The sequence below is a fragment of the Helobdella robusta genome (genome assembly GCF_000326865.2).
Source record: "Helobdella robusta unplaced genomic scaffold HELROscaffold_18, whole genome shotgun sequence".
NCBI lineage: Eukaryota > Metazoa > Annelida > Clitellata > Rhynchobdellida > Glossiphoniidae > Helobdella > Helobdella robusta.
The window spans coordinates 3,077,381-3,094,704 of record NW_008703981.1 but is presented as its reverse complement, the minus strand read 5'-3'; the positions used below and the strand labels follow the sequence as shown (position 1 = coordinate 3,094,704).

General features: G+C 32.8%; 3 protein-coding genes across 3 annotated transcripts; 1 reads left to right on the top strand and 2 right to left on the bottom strand.

Annotated features, from left to right (window-relative positions):
- Window positions 1-5,522: 5,522 nt before the first annotated feature.
- Window positions 5,523-7,944, bottom strand: HELRODRAFT_191167 (hypothetical protein; the record flags this gene model as incomplete). Its single annotated transcript, XM_009016524.1, has 2 exons — window positions 5,523-7,283; window positions 7,816-7,944. The coding sequence occupies 2 exons, from the start codon at window positions 7,942-7,944 to the stop codon at window positions 5,523-5,525; spliced, it is 1,890 nt and encodes a 629-aa protein (XP_009014772.1).
- Window positions 7,945-11,631: 3,687 nt separating this feature from the next.
- Window positions 11,632-14,485, bottom strand: HELRODRAFT_191166 (hypothetical protein). Its single transcript, XM_009016523.1, has 10 exons — window positions 14,301-14,485; window positions 14,076-14,138; window positions 13,935-14,006; window positions 13,629-13,698; window positions 13,406-13,542; window positions 13,177-13,288; window positions 12,775-13,022; window positions 12,557-12,651; window positions 11,995-12,227; window positions 11,632-11,949 (listed from the first exon to the last, which is right to left on the bottom strand). Exons 1-10 carry the CDS (start codon window positions 14,373-14,375, stop codon window positions 11,846-11,848), a joined length of 1,209 nt encoding a protein of 402 aa, XP_009014771.1. The 5' UTR covers window positions 14,376-14,485; the 3' UTR covers window positions 11,632-11,845.
- Window positions 14,486-14,942: 457 nt separating this feature from the next.
- Window positions 14,943-16,930, top strand: HELRODRAFT_170727 (hypothetical protein; the record flags this gene model as incomplete). Its single annotated transcript, XM_009016522.1, has 8 exons — window positions 14,943-14,949; window positions 15,057-15,120; window positions 15,186-15,247; window positions 15,369-15,475; window positions 15,716-15,795; window positions 15,873-15,972; window positions 16,268-16,326; window positions 16,630-16,930. 8 exons carry the CDS (start codon window positions 14,943-14,945, stop codon window positions 16,928-16,930), a joined length of 780 nt encoding a protein of 259 aa, XP_009014770.1.
- Window positions 16,931-17,324: the final 394 nt, after the last annotated feature.

The window sequence follows — 17,324 nt, the reverse complement described above, 5'->3', positions numbered from 1 at the left end:
CATCATCATCATCATCATTAGACGAGAGGCAGCAGTTCGTCAGTTTCAGCGGCGTTTGAAGCAGCAGCAAGCAGCTATCGGTCCCAGCAGCCACAACAACAGCAGCAGCAGCTACAACTCGCCACTACGCCATCACGACAACAACTACTACTCACGGCAAAACTCAGCGAACAACAACGACAACGATATTTACGACGGCAATAAAGTGAAAGACAACAACAAACAACAACATGGTAGTTCACAACTTTTCGGATTTTCACCTAGTAAGAAATCTTCGTCTTCGCCATACAAAAGATATCCAAGGCAGGTGTTATTACAACATTTTAAACAGGGGTTAGTCAGTCTATCAATCAACCAATCAATCAATCAATCAATCAGCCTGTCTCTCAATCATTTAATCATCTAATTATTATCATTAATTTATTTTGTAAAATATTTTAAAAGTCATTCAAAATCATAAAGACGCTTTGTTGATTAGTTTGAAAAAAAAACCAGGCAGAGCCAGTCCTACACAATTGTAGATGCCGACGACCAGCAAACAGTGCCCACTGCCTCTAACTCCAACACTCTTTCTTCTCCCAACTGCAACATTTCAAAGAACGACAACAGCATCAGGGACAGCAGCAACGACATTCCATCCATCTCTCAGTCGTCAGAAGCGGCTGCAAGTAGCAGCTATCCCCCGTGTCCCCAGCCGACGTTCGAGTCCACCGCCACATCATCTAAAGGTAGAGCTCATCTCTTGAAAACATTCCCAGACCAAATAAAAATGAAACACAGGTCGAAGAATAGACGGTCTCACGAGAGAGAGAACGAGGAAGAGGAGGAGGGAGATATTAATGAAAAGAGAGTCAGTAACAAAGAGTTGTTAAAGAATGCCGATGCATCAGTGCATCAGCAGTCTCTACAAAGCAGTCTTTACACCAAACAACAACAACAGCATCAGTTCAGGTCGAAATCACGTGATTCCACAAAATCAATCTCAGGTCATAATGCTGCTAGGCAGTTTTTAAAAAAAGATCACAAATCTAACAACGAAGGCAAAGAGGCGTCTGATGGAAACAAAAATTCAGACGAGAAAAAATCTTCCACACCACCACCTCCTCAAAAATGTCGCAGTTTGAGGAACTCGCCGAAGGATAGGAAATTTCATTCGCCAGTGACCTCCTCCTCCTTATCAACCTTTATGTCTTCGAGTTTCAGCGGACTCCTTTCGAGAAAAACTTTTCTCAATAAGTCTCCTATCGAGAAAGCTTATGACGATAGCAAGAAAATCGATGCCTCTGCCGATTCCAGCACGAAGAATGTTCATCTCGTTTCTCCTAGTAAGATCGGAGAAGAGGCAGAAGGTAGTGAGAGAGCTGCAGCGGATGCACCAACATCAGCGAAGCAACTCGCAACAGAAACGAGTAAGGACAACGACGACGATGATGGGACAGCAGGCAAACAAACACCATCGCAATTCAACAGTTCCACAGTGAAGCCTGCAATCTACCGACCTAAATTAGGCAGACGGGGGAGTCTAGGACTGGTTGTCAGTTCATCATCCTCCTTGCAAAATGTACGAGTTGAAGTGGAGAGTAGTGTGGGTAGCACTGAACTCTCACCCAAGAGTTCAATGGGCCAGTTGTCCATGGGGTCAAGTCCTCTGGTTTGCTCCTCGCCTAAAAGGAGTTCAAATATTGTCGGGGCAGGTTCCAAAGATGCTGATGAGGATGTTGCTGATGAAGTTGCTGCCGGTGGTGGTGGTGGTGGTGAGAAAGCAGCTGCAAAGGAGGAAGAGGAAGATGAGGATAACGTTGGCGGTTCCAAGAAAAGCATCGATGAATCTGAAGACGTTACTAGGTAGGCTGTTGTCGTAATTTATATCTCTATAGTTCAAATCCAAAGAGCCTCTAAACAAACAAAATGATATTGACATGATAACAACGACGCACAACAGACGAACCTCGCTGTACACCAGCTCGGAGTGGGACGAGGACGACGACACGTCGTCACTGAAGCAGCGACACCAACACATCTCGTCCGGCAGTACTGAAAATTTGCAGCAGGAGCTGTCCAGGTGCATCTCTGACGGCCTCTCAGATAAGGAGTGCATCGTTCGTAGGATGAAGATGCACGTCAAGAGATCCTCTGATAGACTGGCTGGGGTCGGTGCATTGCTCAATTGATGGATGGATGGATGGGTGTGCGAGTGAATTGTTGGATGTGTGAATGAATGAATGAAGGATGAAGTCGTGAATGAATTAATGAATATTGATTGGGGTATAATGGAAATGTTAAGTACTCATAAAAAGGCGGGTAATTAACATAATTCATTAATTAATTTTCGCCAGGTCTTGCCCTCTAACTCCTCATCATCATCAAGCAGTTTTGAAGATCTTTAACAAGAATTACTCTCATTTGCTCTCGTTTTCTCTCTCTCTCTTTCTTTCTCTCTTTTTCTTTTACATTCTCTCTCTTCAATGATATAATTTTTTGTATATATTGATGAATTTATATATGTACATACAAATGCAAACCTTATAATTATAATAATAATTATTATCATTATTTTACATATAGTGTATAAATTTGAATAATACCTTACAACATGATTTCGATAATTATGTGTGTACATTCGTATATTACATCTGTGTGTGTGTGTGTGTGTGTGTGCAAGTGTGTGTGTTTGTTTGTGTGTGTGTTTGTGTATGGTGTGTGTGTGTGTGTGTTTAAATGGTACACTTAGTATTGTATGAATCTATTTGTTCATGCGTGTCTGTCTTTATGTGTAAGATCTCTTTCAGATCTTAAAGTCCAACTTTTTTTTACATCACGTTACTTAATGATTTTAAGCCATTGATCAGCGAATTCTAGTATTATTATTTAAACTATATATAGTTGGAAAAATTATATATATATATTTATATATATTTATTTATAAGATGTATAGATAGGTAATTATTAATGATTCTTTTACATTTTTACATTCCTTCTTCCATTATTAACATTCAAATTTTCATCATTCCATAGGCAGATGGTCCAAAGAAAAAAAATTTATTTTTCCATACTTACTTGCGATAGATGACTGGGTGTTGGATAGTCTTGTAAATATTTTTTAGAAGAGAATTCTTTTCAAAATTCTTTTTTCGCTGGTTTTTTAAACGAAATTTCATGAATCTTGGTGAATTTTATTTACTAAATTCCATTTTTTGCTTATTCTGGCTTCAATTGCTGCTTTTTTCAACTATACAATTCAATCTATCTATCCGTATAGCTCCAAGCACGAGCTAAACATTACTTGTAATTAACTGGCTTGAGGATAATTTTGAAAATTCGTTTTGTTTATTCATTCCTTTATTCAATCTTTCATTCATTCATTCGTTTGTTCGTTCATTCATTTATTCATTCATTTGTTCGTTCGTTCGTTATTTCATTCATTCATTTGTTCGTTTGTTCGTTAATTCGTTCGTTTAAAACTTAGACGCAGGCTCAATTTCTGACTCAAAATATTGCTTGGCTCTGATAATAATAATTATTATCATGCTATTAATTTTATGATTATTTTCATTAGTCAACGTAGTCTCATTCAAGTCAGCCATCTTTTGGTAATTTTTTTGTTTTGTTTATGTTGCTGTTATTGTTTATGTTGTTGTTGTTATTGTTGCTGTTGTTATTGTTGTTGTTACGACTCAAAGTGCATTACAGTTGTTAATGTTGATGCTGTTCTTGTATCTTGTTGATGTTATTTTGTTGGCTGAGTTTTATTTGTCATCGTTAATAAAAAAAATTTTTTGCCAGTCTTAAATGGCATTGAAATTTGTTAAGGACATAACAAGCTACCACTTTTAGAACCTTTTCACTAAATTTTGGTACCTTTTCGCTAAATTTTGGTACCTTTCAAACGAATAGTTTCTTTCAATTAGTTAAATCACTTTCAGGACAATTTATAAACTTTGTAGGAAATTGAAACTGCTTATGAGTATAGGATGTTAATCACTGTTATTATTATTTTTCATATTATTATTATTATTTAATAATTATTATTAATTACTATTATTTAATAATTATTATTAATTATTATTATTCCTTCACATATCTGTCATATCGTTAATTAGTGCCTAGCTATAATTGTTAATGTTAACGATAGTAGCCCACAACAGCAACAACAATAATAATAATATTAATAAGGTCATTATTTATAAGATAATTAAATATAAAATAATAATTATTTATAATATTAACATAATTATGCGTGATGTTGTCTGTCGATAAGTACTATGTTAATTAAGCTAGACTCATTCGCGAGTATGTTATACAAAAAAAAATAATTTTTGCTTTTCCTTGTTATTATTATTGTTTATTTTATTTTTATTATTTTTGTTGTTATTTTTATTATTAGTATTAGTAATCAGACGCACAATTAATTAATAAATTATTCAATTAGTTAAGGTAATTAAGTAATGTCCATGAAAATACATGCAGGCGTGTATATATATATATATATATATATGTATATATATATATATATATATATAATTACATATATATATATATATATATATATTAATTTATTATGAATAAATTATCTAAATTGCTTTCCACTTCTATTTCTGAAATAATTTCTTTCCTTCCATGTACATTAACGGGTGTTAGAACGCTTTCATTTAACGAAATTATAAGTCAATAACAATAATAATAATTAAAATAATAATAATAATATTATTATTTTTATTATTATATTTATTTATTAATTGATTAATAGACGAGTGTCACTCACTGATTTATTCTTCACAGTCATCGAATGGAGGCCAGTTTCTTGTTTTTAAGTTATTTTGGTTAATTTCTTATTTGATCTCAGTTTACATGTACTTAATATATATATATATATATATATATATTTATATATATATATTATGTATTTATATATATATATATATAATGTAAATAAGTAATTATAAGTATGTATATATATATATATATATATATATGTATGTATGTATATGTTTATATATATTGATAATATTAATTATAACGTTAATAATAAATTATAGTTATAATGATAATAATAATTGATCGATTTAGTTATTTATTGACAGATTTTTTTATTAAAGAAAGTCATTTAAAACCTTTTTAACTTCTTAATTATTGAATCTTATGGGAAAATTGCATACATACATACATACATACATACATACATACATACATACATACATACATACATACATACATACATACATACATACATACATACATACATACATACATGTATACATACATACATGTATACATACATACATACATACATGTATACATACATACATACATACATACATACATACATACATACATACATACATACATACTTACATACTTACATACATACACAATTTACATTGTTTTTGAAATCTTATTTGTTGCTTTTACCGATGTCTTTATTTATTTGGCTGTTGTTGTTGTTTTGTTGATGTTACTATTGTTGTTGTTTTGTTGTTGTTGTTATTGTTGTTGCTGACGATGGTTTTTTCGTCATCATTTCGTCAACTCTTTCTCGCCATTTTCCTAATAGAAAAAAAACACGGTATGTATTTAGAGATGTGTCGATTTTTATGGCTCGATTGATTAGCAGAGTTCCGATGAGATATACTTTTTACACATTCGTTGCTTTCAATATTCGTATCGATATCGGTATAGTTACTACATTCGTTGTTATTCGTATCGGTATTGGTATAGTTACTCCATTCGTTGTTATTCGTATCGGTTTTAGTTTGTTGCTGGTTAATCGAGTTGGAAGTTTTCAACGGAGTTACGAGGTATGTATTAATACTCGATTCTTCCGATCGATTCGGATAGTTCGATTTTGCTTCTAATAATGTATTGCTATCGCTTGAGCGTTGATGACGCTGCTGCTGCTTCTGCTGCTGCTGCTGGTGGTTGTGGTGGTGATAATTTTGAGGACGATGACTTTGGTGGTGGTGATTTCGATCATCAACTTCAGCACAATCTTCGTTTTCATCAATTTGGCTTAAGAGTGTACTGTGCAGGGGATAACAGAAAGTACTGTGTAGCACGAACTCATCATGAGGCTGATACTGAGGTTGATTTGGTGATGATGAGTAGCTATTATTATTATTATTATTGTCGTTGTCGTTGTTGTTGTTATTATTATTACCATTTTTATTGCTGTTGTTGTAGTTTTTGCTGAAGTTAGCGGAAAAATTAAGCTCTGTTTTTTGGTGTTGTTTCGCTACGATGATGCTGATGTTGTTGATGTTGTTGTTGTTGATGCTGTTGTTGATGTTGTTATTGTTGTAATCGTCATTATCATCATCTCTTTTATCATCATCATTATCATAACTTTCCCACAAGGATGTTTCGAAAGAGTTGGTGAAAAATTTTTTGGCGTTAATTGTTGCCTGATTATTTGATATTATGACGTCGTCGTCTTTGTTGATGATGTTGTTGTTGTTGTTAATATTGTTGTTGTCGTTGTTGTTGTTGATGTTGTTAATGTTGTTGATGTTGTTGCTGTTGTTAATGTTGTTGTTGTTGCTGTTAATGTTGTTGTTGCTGTTGTTAATGTTGTTGTTGCTGTTGCGGATATTGTTGTTGCTGTTGCGGATATTGTTGTTGCTGTTGCGGATATTGTTCTTGTTAATGTTGTTGTTGTAGTCGTTGTTGCAGTTATCGACATCGCAACTATTCGTCTCGATATTACCGTTTGATACCGATTCAGTCGGACTCGGTCCTAGCAAGTCGGTGTACAGCTTGAAAACTGACTTTCCATTATTTGTTATGTATAAATCGTTGTTTATATTATCGCTAATAAACTTGAATAAAGTTCTATGTTTATTTTCTTTGGAGGATTTCGAAAGTTTTTCTTGACTGATTGATCTTTGTCCATGGAATTGGAGAGTTGACATTTGTCTAATTTGCTTGGCTATCGTTAGTTTACATTTTTTTATCTTTCGTTTTTGGTTGCTGCTGTTGATGTTGTTGTTGTTACTATTGCTTTTATTATTATTATTGTTGTTGTGGTTGTTGTTGTTGTTGGTGTTGGTGGTGTCATGGATGCGTTGAGTTCTGCCGTAAAAAATTTTTCTGTTGTGAAAATGTTGAACAAGTTGTTGTTGTTGTTGATGAGGAGGAGGAGGATGTTGTTGTTGCAGATGCTGATGTTGTTGTTGATATAGATGTTGATGAAGATCTCGTTGTTCGTTGGAACAACGTTGTTGTAGTTGGTGTAATAACATTTCTCGACATATGTACAGTTGTTGTTGTTGTCGTTGTATCTGCTGCAGCTGTTGTGGATATTTTTGTTGTTGGCGTATGTATCGATTATATTGCTTCGACATTGTTACTTCAAACAATTTTATGAGTGATGTTAAAGTGTGAAGATTAGGATGCGAAAGAATGAGAAAAGCTATATATATATACACCAATACATACATACATACATACATACATACATACATACATACATACATACATACATACATACATACATACATACATACATACATACATACATACATACATACATGCATACATGCATACATACATACATACATCCATACATACATACATACATCCATGCATACATACATACATACATACATACATACATAACAAGTGCATGTATGGGCGTATATATTGAGATGAACGCGTGCATTTGAATTTGTGATTGATTATATATATATATATATATAAATATATGTGTGTGTGTGTGTGTGTGGTGTGTGTGTGCGTGTGTGTGGTTGCTTATTTTTGAGCGTGTATCTATGTGTAAATTAGAGGTAAGCGAGGGTTGAAATTTGTCCCCAATTCCTCTACCATTTTCTTCCTCATTCCCAATTCCCTCACGAATTCCCAGTTATGACAACATTCCCGAAAATTAAGTTTTACCAATTTCCGTGAGAATCCCATGGGAGCCATGCTCACTCCTAGTGTGAATATTGCCATGGTTTAATAACACTAAAAACTAGAATCTATATTGAGTTCTTACCTGCTGTATAAACAAGTGAAAAATACATTACACACACACACACACAACACACACACATACAAGTATAAACAAATATAAACACATAGAAACATACATACACACACATATACACACACATACACACACATACACGCTCACATACACACTTATCAACAAAAACATGACGCAACATTCAATTTACTAAAATTAATCTCTGACACTAAAATGCGTTCGAGTAAATTTTTACTGCTGGCACGATTCAACAAATTTCTGAAATTATAAGTAAATCAAAGTTGAAGTAGTAGTAATTGTGGTAATAGTAGTAGTTGTAGTAGTAGTTGTAGTAGTAGTTGTAGTAGTAGAAGTAGTAGAAGTAGCAGCAGTACAAGAACAAGTAGTTGTAGCGGCAATAATTGTAGAAGTATTAAACAAATAGAAATAGTGATATTAGCATTTGTTATAAATAAGCGAAATTAAATGCATGTATACAAACATACAAACATATACTAATACATTCGAATGAAAATACAAATACAATACAATACAAAAATAATACAATACAATACAAAAATGATACAATACAATGTCTCTGAAACAGTCGGCACACAAACAAGCTGATAACAAAGTGACACACGTATCTCTATAATAATGTATGACTGTGTTTAATATATGTCTGTATGTATGAAACAACATCATCATCATCAACAACAACATCATCGTCATCACCACCACCACCAACAACAACAACTGTGATCTTAATGTCTTGTTGCTGTTTTTTAAACAGTGTCGACATTTTCTTCTCGGCTTGCCCTAAGGCGTTTAAAATAAATAAGTATTCTTGATGGTATTATTATTCTGTGGCTGTCTGTTGTTGATGCTGTGGCTGCTGTTGCTGGCGCTGATGTTGTTGTTGCTGCAGCTGACGGTGGTGATAAAGAAGATGATGATAACGATGATGGTGACGTGACGTCACCGGTGAGGATGACGTACCCGATGAGGATGGCGATGTTTGAGGTAGTTGACTTTTTTGTTTCCTTGCCTTTTTTTTTATAAAAAAACTTTCCCATTAAAATGTCGTTGGCATTTTATTACTGTTGTTAATGGTTATTATTATTATTATTGTTGTTGTTGTTGTTATTATTATTATTATTGTTGTTTTTATTATTATTATTTTTATTAATATAATGTTCTTATTCGCATTATTATTATTTTTTTCTGTAGCGTTCTGCTTTTTGTACGTCATTTATGATGGTACGTACAGGCATATATCGTGTTAATAAATCACGATGTCACATTTGTGTGTGTGTGTGTATGTCTGTGTGTGTGTGCCTGTGTGTGTGTATGTCTGTGTGTGTATGTCTGTGTGTGTGTGCCTGTGTGTGTGTATGTCTGTGTGTGTATGTCTGTGTGTGTGTATAAATGTATGCGCGTAAGTATGTGCGTGTCTATGTACTTAAGTTTGTTTGTATGTATGTGTAAGTATGTATGTATTTGAGAAGCAAATAAAATTTAAAAAGGAAAAAAATTTAACACCCACACATACATAAATCTATCTATATATATGTATAGTGAACTATACACGTAAAAACACACACACATACATCTACACACACACACACACACACACACACACACACACACACACACACACACACACACACACACATACATACATACATATACTATCTACACACACACACGCAGATATGCACACGCACGCACACACTCAGACACACAAACATACAGGACAGACAGAACAGGTGTGAATGAATTCAATTGGCCTGGATGGATGGTATCAATGATACACACGCACTACACACAAACAACGTCGCTGTGCCCGACGCTCCTCCCTCAGAACGTCGTGTGTCACACTCCTGCTAACTCTCTCGTTCACACACTCTCTTTCTTTCTCTCACTTTTTCTCTATTTCTCTCTTCCTCTCTTTCTTTCCGTGTCTTTTGAATCTACTTTTCATGAAATTTTTTTAACTTTTTTTTTTTAAATAATTATTTTCAAACGATTTTCGCTTAATGACAGTTGGATCCAGAGGACCGCTAGACTTCTTTTAAAAACTGCTTCAAAAAGAAATTTCTCTCCCGGCGACAAAACCACTTCAGCTGTTGTTTTTTTTTAACTGACCATTACATTGATTAATTTGTTCAGTTGAACTTTAACCTTTACGTCACGTGACCTGTATATCGTTTTTTGGTGACTGTGGTGGTGGTGGTAGTAGTAGTAGTAGTAGTAGTGGTAGTAGTTGTTGTTGTTGCACTAGAATTAATATATCTCATTTCGCAATAACACTACCGCATAGCAACAAAACAAAATCATAGCATTAGCAACAACATCAACATCATCAACAACAACATCAACAACGACAATAACATCAACAACAACAACAACAACAACAGCAAAACAAACAGTCTATCATCAATTTTAAATTACAGATCTTTAGGTAGGAATGCATGGATATGTGTTGTCGGAACAACAACAAACTGCAAACAACAAATTGCCTAATAAATGAACAACAACATCACCAACAACAGACTCACACACACACACACACACACACACAAACACACACACACAACATAGCGTAATGTTTGTTTAAAGAGGGCTATTATTATTACAACACTTTGAAATACAATACGCGTATGTGTGTATTGATCCAGTATAAGATATTCCAATACACACATACATATATCTCACATACACACATACATATATATACACACATCCACTACATCCACTAAGACATGTGTTTGTGATTATATTTTATTGAATAAGAGATTTGTATGTGTGTGTAAGTGTGTTTGTTTGTGTGTGTGTGCACGTGTATTCATTTATGTGTGTATGCATATGCGTGTGTGAGTGTGTGTGTATTGAGGTCATGTATGTGTATGTGTGTGTGTATTGAGGTCATGTGTGTGTTGTGACACCCTTTCAAAGAATGCGTTAATTTATGGTTGACCAACGTTATGCAAATATCAATAATAATCCTACAATCGAATGATTGATTGAATGAATGATTGATTGAATGAATGATTGATCGATTGAATGGATGAATGAATGATTGAATGATGAACACTCAAAAGACCACCCGGTAACAAAAACTGACGTTCATCTTCTCTAATTCTTCACCATCTCCATTCAATTATCCACCCCCCTTTCTTAAGTCATCATCACATCACATACCCTTTGATGTGAAAACACACACACAAACACATGTAGAAAAATACACATACACACAAATATCGCATATGTACAAATATTCATACTCATGCATACATAGACGCACATACCTAATAACATACAAAACTAGTAAAAATATTCATACACACATAGACCCATACATACACGTACGTAAAAACACAAACACACACACACACGCGCACGCACACAGACACACGCACGTCTCCAGCAATCATTAAAGTAATTAAAAAGAGCAGAATAAATAAAAAGAACTGAAAACAAACACTTTCCAAGTGAACCACGCTGGGCCGTAATGATGGGATGAGATGGAAGGTATGTGTGTACGTGAATGTGTGTGTGCGTGAATGTGTGTGTGTGCGCGCGAATGTGTGTTTCTTTCATAGAGGTTATTGACGAATGCTAAGACTCGAAATTTTGAAATGAATACGGGCAAAAGATTGACAGAGACACAATTCAATTTAAACATTTTATTCATCTATTCAATTTTTCCCACAATTTCGAAAAAGAATTTTGAAATTAAATGAAGAAATGTAGAACTTCAGTACTTATAAAACTGAATAAAATATACAAATCCTACTACAACTGAGAGCATTCTGAAATAACTTTTACAAAAACAAAAACCACTAATACATCTGAACCACCATCATCACCATCATCATAAGTGCACTAATCATCGTCATCATTACGAGCCCTTCTAATGTTCCTCATCTTGGCAGGTCGCACATCACCATCATCATCACCATTATTATTATTATTATTATTATTATTATTATTATTATTATTATTATTATTATTATTATTATTATTATTATTACAACGATCATCATCATCATCATTTTCTACTTTAACTTTAACGATATTGTTAAATCTCCTTTTCTTAAAGACCACAGGCTCTGCTGAGCTCTTCGTTTTGCTATTAACAGTGGCCAGTGTTCTCTCCCTAATCGTTAGTTTCGGTTCTTTGGTTAGGCTGGGGACGACGATCGTTTTGTATTCGTTGGCCCTCGATGCCGGAAGTTGAAGGTCGACGGATGGGGTATCAGCAGGTCTGGGTTTATATATATATATTATTATCACCAGAAATATTATTTCAACTTATTTATCATGCAAAAAAATCAATTAAAACTAGCTACAAACACAAAACAAAAACATATGCATACTGACATACATACAAACATCCATACAATCAAACATACCATACGTACATACAAACAAACATACAAACAAACACACCATACGTTCATACATACAAACAAACAAACATACCATACGTGCATACAAACAAACAAACATACCATACGTACATACAAACAAACAAACATACCATACATGCATACAAACAAACATACCATACGTACATACAAAAACTTAACTGACTCTGTTTTTTTAACTTCTTTCCAGGCACCATAGATGCTGGAGTGGTTTTTATAGGAAATTTTTATTAAGGATGTTGTCGCTGAAGAACATGACGTCTGCAATGAAAATTAAAAATACTATTATAATTATTAATAATTATGACCATAATAATTGGCATAATATATATTATTTATATAATAATTAATAATATAAATATGAGAGAGTCAATGCCTGCTTACGTTACGTTTAGCATCTTTAGAAGATGATGTAGAGGAGGCAGAACCAACATCATTATCATCAGCACCACCATCATCATCATCATCACCATCTTCTCCATCATTATCATCATTAGCAGCAGCAGCAGCTAGAGAAGCAGTCGATGTTGTCGTTGTTGTTGTTGGGATTGGATGATGGTGTTGTTGCAGCATTGTTATATGCTGCATGTAGGCTTTGTATTCATCACTTCCTGGCAGATACCACGACGATTCTACAAAAAATAATTATAACAACAATAATTATGACCACAACAACAACATCAGCACAAAACAACAAAACAAACATCAGTCTTAACATCACCATCAACACAACAGCAACAACAACAACAACAGCAACAACAATGACGTTATTGACAGCAATGGCACCGTGTGTTTTGGTATTCCAATAATAAACGTGGCCCTCCTCTGAAAATGCTTCTTGCCAGTCATCTGAGTATTTGCTGCTGCTGCTGCTTTGCTGCTGCTGCTTTAGCTGCTCCTAAATTATTATTACTTTTATTGTTGTCATTATGAATAAATCAAAGAAGAAAATTTGTATTAAACGAACCAAGCAAAAAATCAAATAAAAAAAATACAATAGAAACAAATAGCATACTATTAATTTTTCTTCACTAATTTCCTCGGTCTGGACAGGGATGGGCAGATTTTTTGTCTTCAACTTGTCCAAAATGAACTGAGATATTTGTGATTTTTCTTGCTCTTGCTCCTCTTCCTCCTTTGCAATCTGCTTCACTTTTAAACATTAAAAATTCACTAATTCAGTAATTAAACGAGCAAGATAGAACAATAAAAAAACAAAAATAACCAAATTCACTCACGTTTTTCTTCATATCTTGCTGCTAACGTTGGGTCATTTAGGATGTCTTGTTCATACTTTTTCATTGCTCCCTTTAAATTTTATTCATGCAAACACATACATACATACAGCATATAAAATCAGCAAATAAAAATCAAATTTATAGCAAATAAAATCAAATTTAGTCAGACGCTTGGCTTTTGGTGTCATTCGTCAATGATTTGGTTTTAACACATACATACATAAAAACCAACATACATACATACAAACATACATATACATACATACATACATAAACTATATTATACATTACATATAACATACTGACCCTCTCCATCTGCATGAGGTATTTGTTACATTCTCTTTCCTTCTTTGCATCCTGGACTCCTTTCTTCTTTAGCTATTTTAAAATAACATGTAAAAATAAATAAAAAAATCAACAAAGGGTAAAATTACAATTTACATTTACCTCATCTAGTTTTCTTTTGACACTTTCTTGATGTCGCTTTCCTCTTTCATGAAAATCTCGACTCTGCCAAGTTAAAAATAATATGAAAATTTGTGAATTAGTGTGGTTGTTTGAGCGAACTAATTGATAAATTAGAGTAGAATCTTTAGAAATTAGCATTATAAAAAGATCAAGAAATTTTCATAAAGATAAAATAAAACTAAAAGTAAAATAAATAAAACTAACTGGTTTGTTGTCAGCCATCCAGCACTTGCATAGTTCACAGAACTTCCTAGGTTGACTTTTCCAATAATCAGCCATAACTCAATTATTTACTAATAACAAATTTTAATAAAATTAACGTATTTTCTATTTAAGCATAAAGAAATCTTTAGTTAGTTGAGCGAAAATAAAGTATATAAAATAAATATGGTTTGTTTACTCATAGATAAATAAAACACATTTACAATCGAAGGTTTAAAAATTTACTTTCTTGGGTTTATTAACGAGTGGAAAATGAACTATTCCACTTGCTATATACCTCAATATGTTAACAAAATATGAGAAGAATTAATTGAATTATTGAAAAAATTCATTAAATTGTTTACTTTCTTCCAAATTTAACGATTTTAATGCTAATTCAATCTTCTTAGCAACCAGGGTTACTAATGAAGCTCAACAATCTTAAATTTCTTGTTTCGTTCTTTCTTTAAATTCTGAAATAAATTCTATTTAAAAAAATTACATATGATACTAAAATTTAATAATTGTAATTTATTAATATATAATTAACAATATTATTTGCATTTTTTATATAAGGCGTGTTTCGTTATGAAATAAAAAAAATTGCTAACTTTGAATTGAATTTAGCAGGAGGACAGATAGATAATGGCAGGTTGTGCAATTAAATACAAATAAATTAACTATATAAATTATTCATTTTTTCAATAATTTATAATTATTTATTCATTAATAATTAGTTAATCAATTAATTATTGTCAGAACCTGTAGAGTTTATGGACTGTGAAGAAGAGAACGAAGGCGAGGAAGTCTTTGATATAGAAGAGTAACGACTATTATTTGTTATTCTCTTTTTAATTATTATATTTATTATAATTATTTCAAAATTAGCTGTGATGACGAGTATAAGAAATTTGACTCAACCATTGGCCATATTGAAGACATCATAATGGGTTAAAATGTTAAATAAAATTTAATACCAATATTAATAATAAAAATAATAATAATTATTATTATTTTATAATATAAATAATATATGTATAATAATATCAATTATTATTATTTTATAATTAGGAGATGAGTTTCAGGGGCTGCAAAATAATTTCATGGAGAGATATCACCACGAATTTGAGGATGTAGATGAGAATAAATTCGTGTACTCCGATATACATAGGGAATATGTTCGTCTGTTTATTATTATTATTTATCATTATTATTTTTATTGTTGTTGTTGTTTGTTGTTTGTTGTTGATTCACGTTAATATAGTTGATCGATCGATTGATTTATGTCGCGTTTCATTATGCATTATTACAAATTTGACAAACTAACAGAACTTAAACACTAATCACACTACTATCACCACCACCACTACTACCACTACTACTACTACTACAACTAATAATAATAATAATAATCGCAGACGACGATCATCGAAACTTACCTGACGCAGAAACTAACTCAACTGATCCCAGATTTCTCAATGGGAGAGTTTCTCAACGAGTGAGTGTTATTATTATTATTTATTATCATTATTATTCTTTATTATTATTATTTTTATAAGTTTTAAATTTTTTCAGAGTGAAAGAAACGGATTTGGACTATTGCGAGGTGTTTGAGATCCTCTCATCTTTCTCTGATTTCTCTCTATTCAAAGAAGCCATGCTCCAATACAAAAAGGTTTTATAATTATAATTACGACTATCATAATAATAAATTATTATTATAGTACTAATTATAGTTGTTATTATTATTATTATTATTACTACTACTACTATTATCAATACCGCCGTCTAAACGTTAAAGCAATTACTCTCTTGTTAACGAGAACGTATTTAAAACGTTAAAAATCGCCTTTGTTTTTTTCTCAACATTCCCCAAATTTCAAATTTAACACGTACACACACACAATACACACGCGCACACACAATACACACACACAACATAACACGCATATACTTGAAACCTTTTCTAGAGTAAAGAGAATGATTATAGCGATATATGTCTGGGTGCGGTCACAGTCAGGCCCATAATGTCAGTATCATCATCATCATCATCATCGCAGTTAAAACCATCATCATCATCACGGCCAACATCATCATCACGGCCAACATCATCATCACGGCCAACAACATCATCGTCATCATCTCGACAATCACTATCATCATCGTCAAAACTGGTGAAGCCATGTTCTGCAAAAAATAGGAAGATTGTTTTAACAGCAGCAGCAGTAGCAGTGAATCAGGCTGATGTAAAGAGTTCGAAATGTGGTAATAACTGTCAGAAGATACCCAAAAAAACCTCGGATAATATCAATATCAATCCTATTTCAATTAGAAAATTTCCTGCTAAGTCAGTAACAACCACGGTTTCGAAACAGCAACTTCAACAGCGCGTACAGAATTTAAAAAATTTTAACCACCAGACGAAAGAACCTTTCGGAAACGTCGTAAGGAGTAACCCCGCAGCAAATAGAGACAGAGTTATTACGAAAGAAATGGCGAATTCGACAGGCACTGACGTCATCGTTAAAACTAGGGATGGGCAAGGTGATGGAAATTATTTTAAAAACAGTACTCGTAACGAAGATGACAGCGATTGTTTTATGAAAATCGAAAAACTTGATTTAGGAATGTGATTGTCTGACTGACTGACTGATTGATTGATAAGTTAGCTTATTGATGGATTGAATGATTAAGTTTTTATATATTTCTCTCTTCTTCTAGAACATTCTATCAACTTTTGTGATAATTTCGTTTATATATTTTTTAGATTCGCTTTATCATATTTTTGAAAGAGTTTATTTCTGCACTATTAACACTCATTATTAGACGTGTTCGTTTGTATGTTTGTGTGTGTTAATAGATATTTATAATTAAATAAATTAATAATGTTGATAAAACAAAATATGTAAAATTTTACTATTCGTACTTTGCATTTTTTTAAACTTATAAAGGTTGACACAGCCATGGCTTAGGCAAACTATATAAAACTGACAACTTGTTTCAACACACACACATTCACACACACAC

Excerpts from the sequence above, each read along its gene's own strand:
- HELRODRAFT_191166 (XM_009016523.1), bottom strand. The coding sequence starts at position 14,375 with ATGGCTGATTATTGGAAAAGTCAACCTAGGAAGTTCTGTGAACTATGC. Across the intron at positions 14,007-14,075 it reads TCAAAAGAAAACTAGATGAG|CTAAAGAAGAAAGGAGTCCA; the intron begins GTAAATGTAAAT and ends ATTTTAAAATAG. Across the intron at positions 12,652-12,774 it reads CTAAAGATGCTAAACGTAAC|ACGTCATGTTCTTCAGCGAC; the intron begins GTAAGCAGGCAT and ends TTTTCATTGCAG.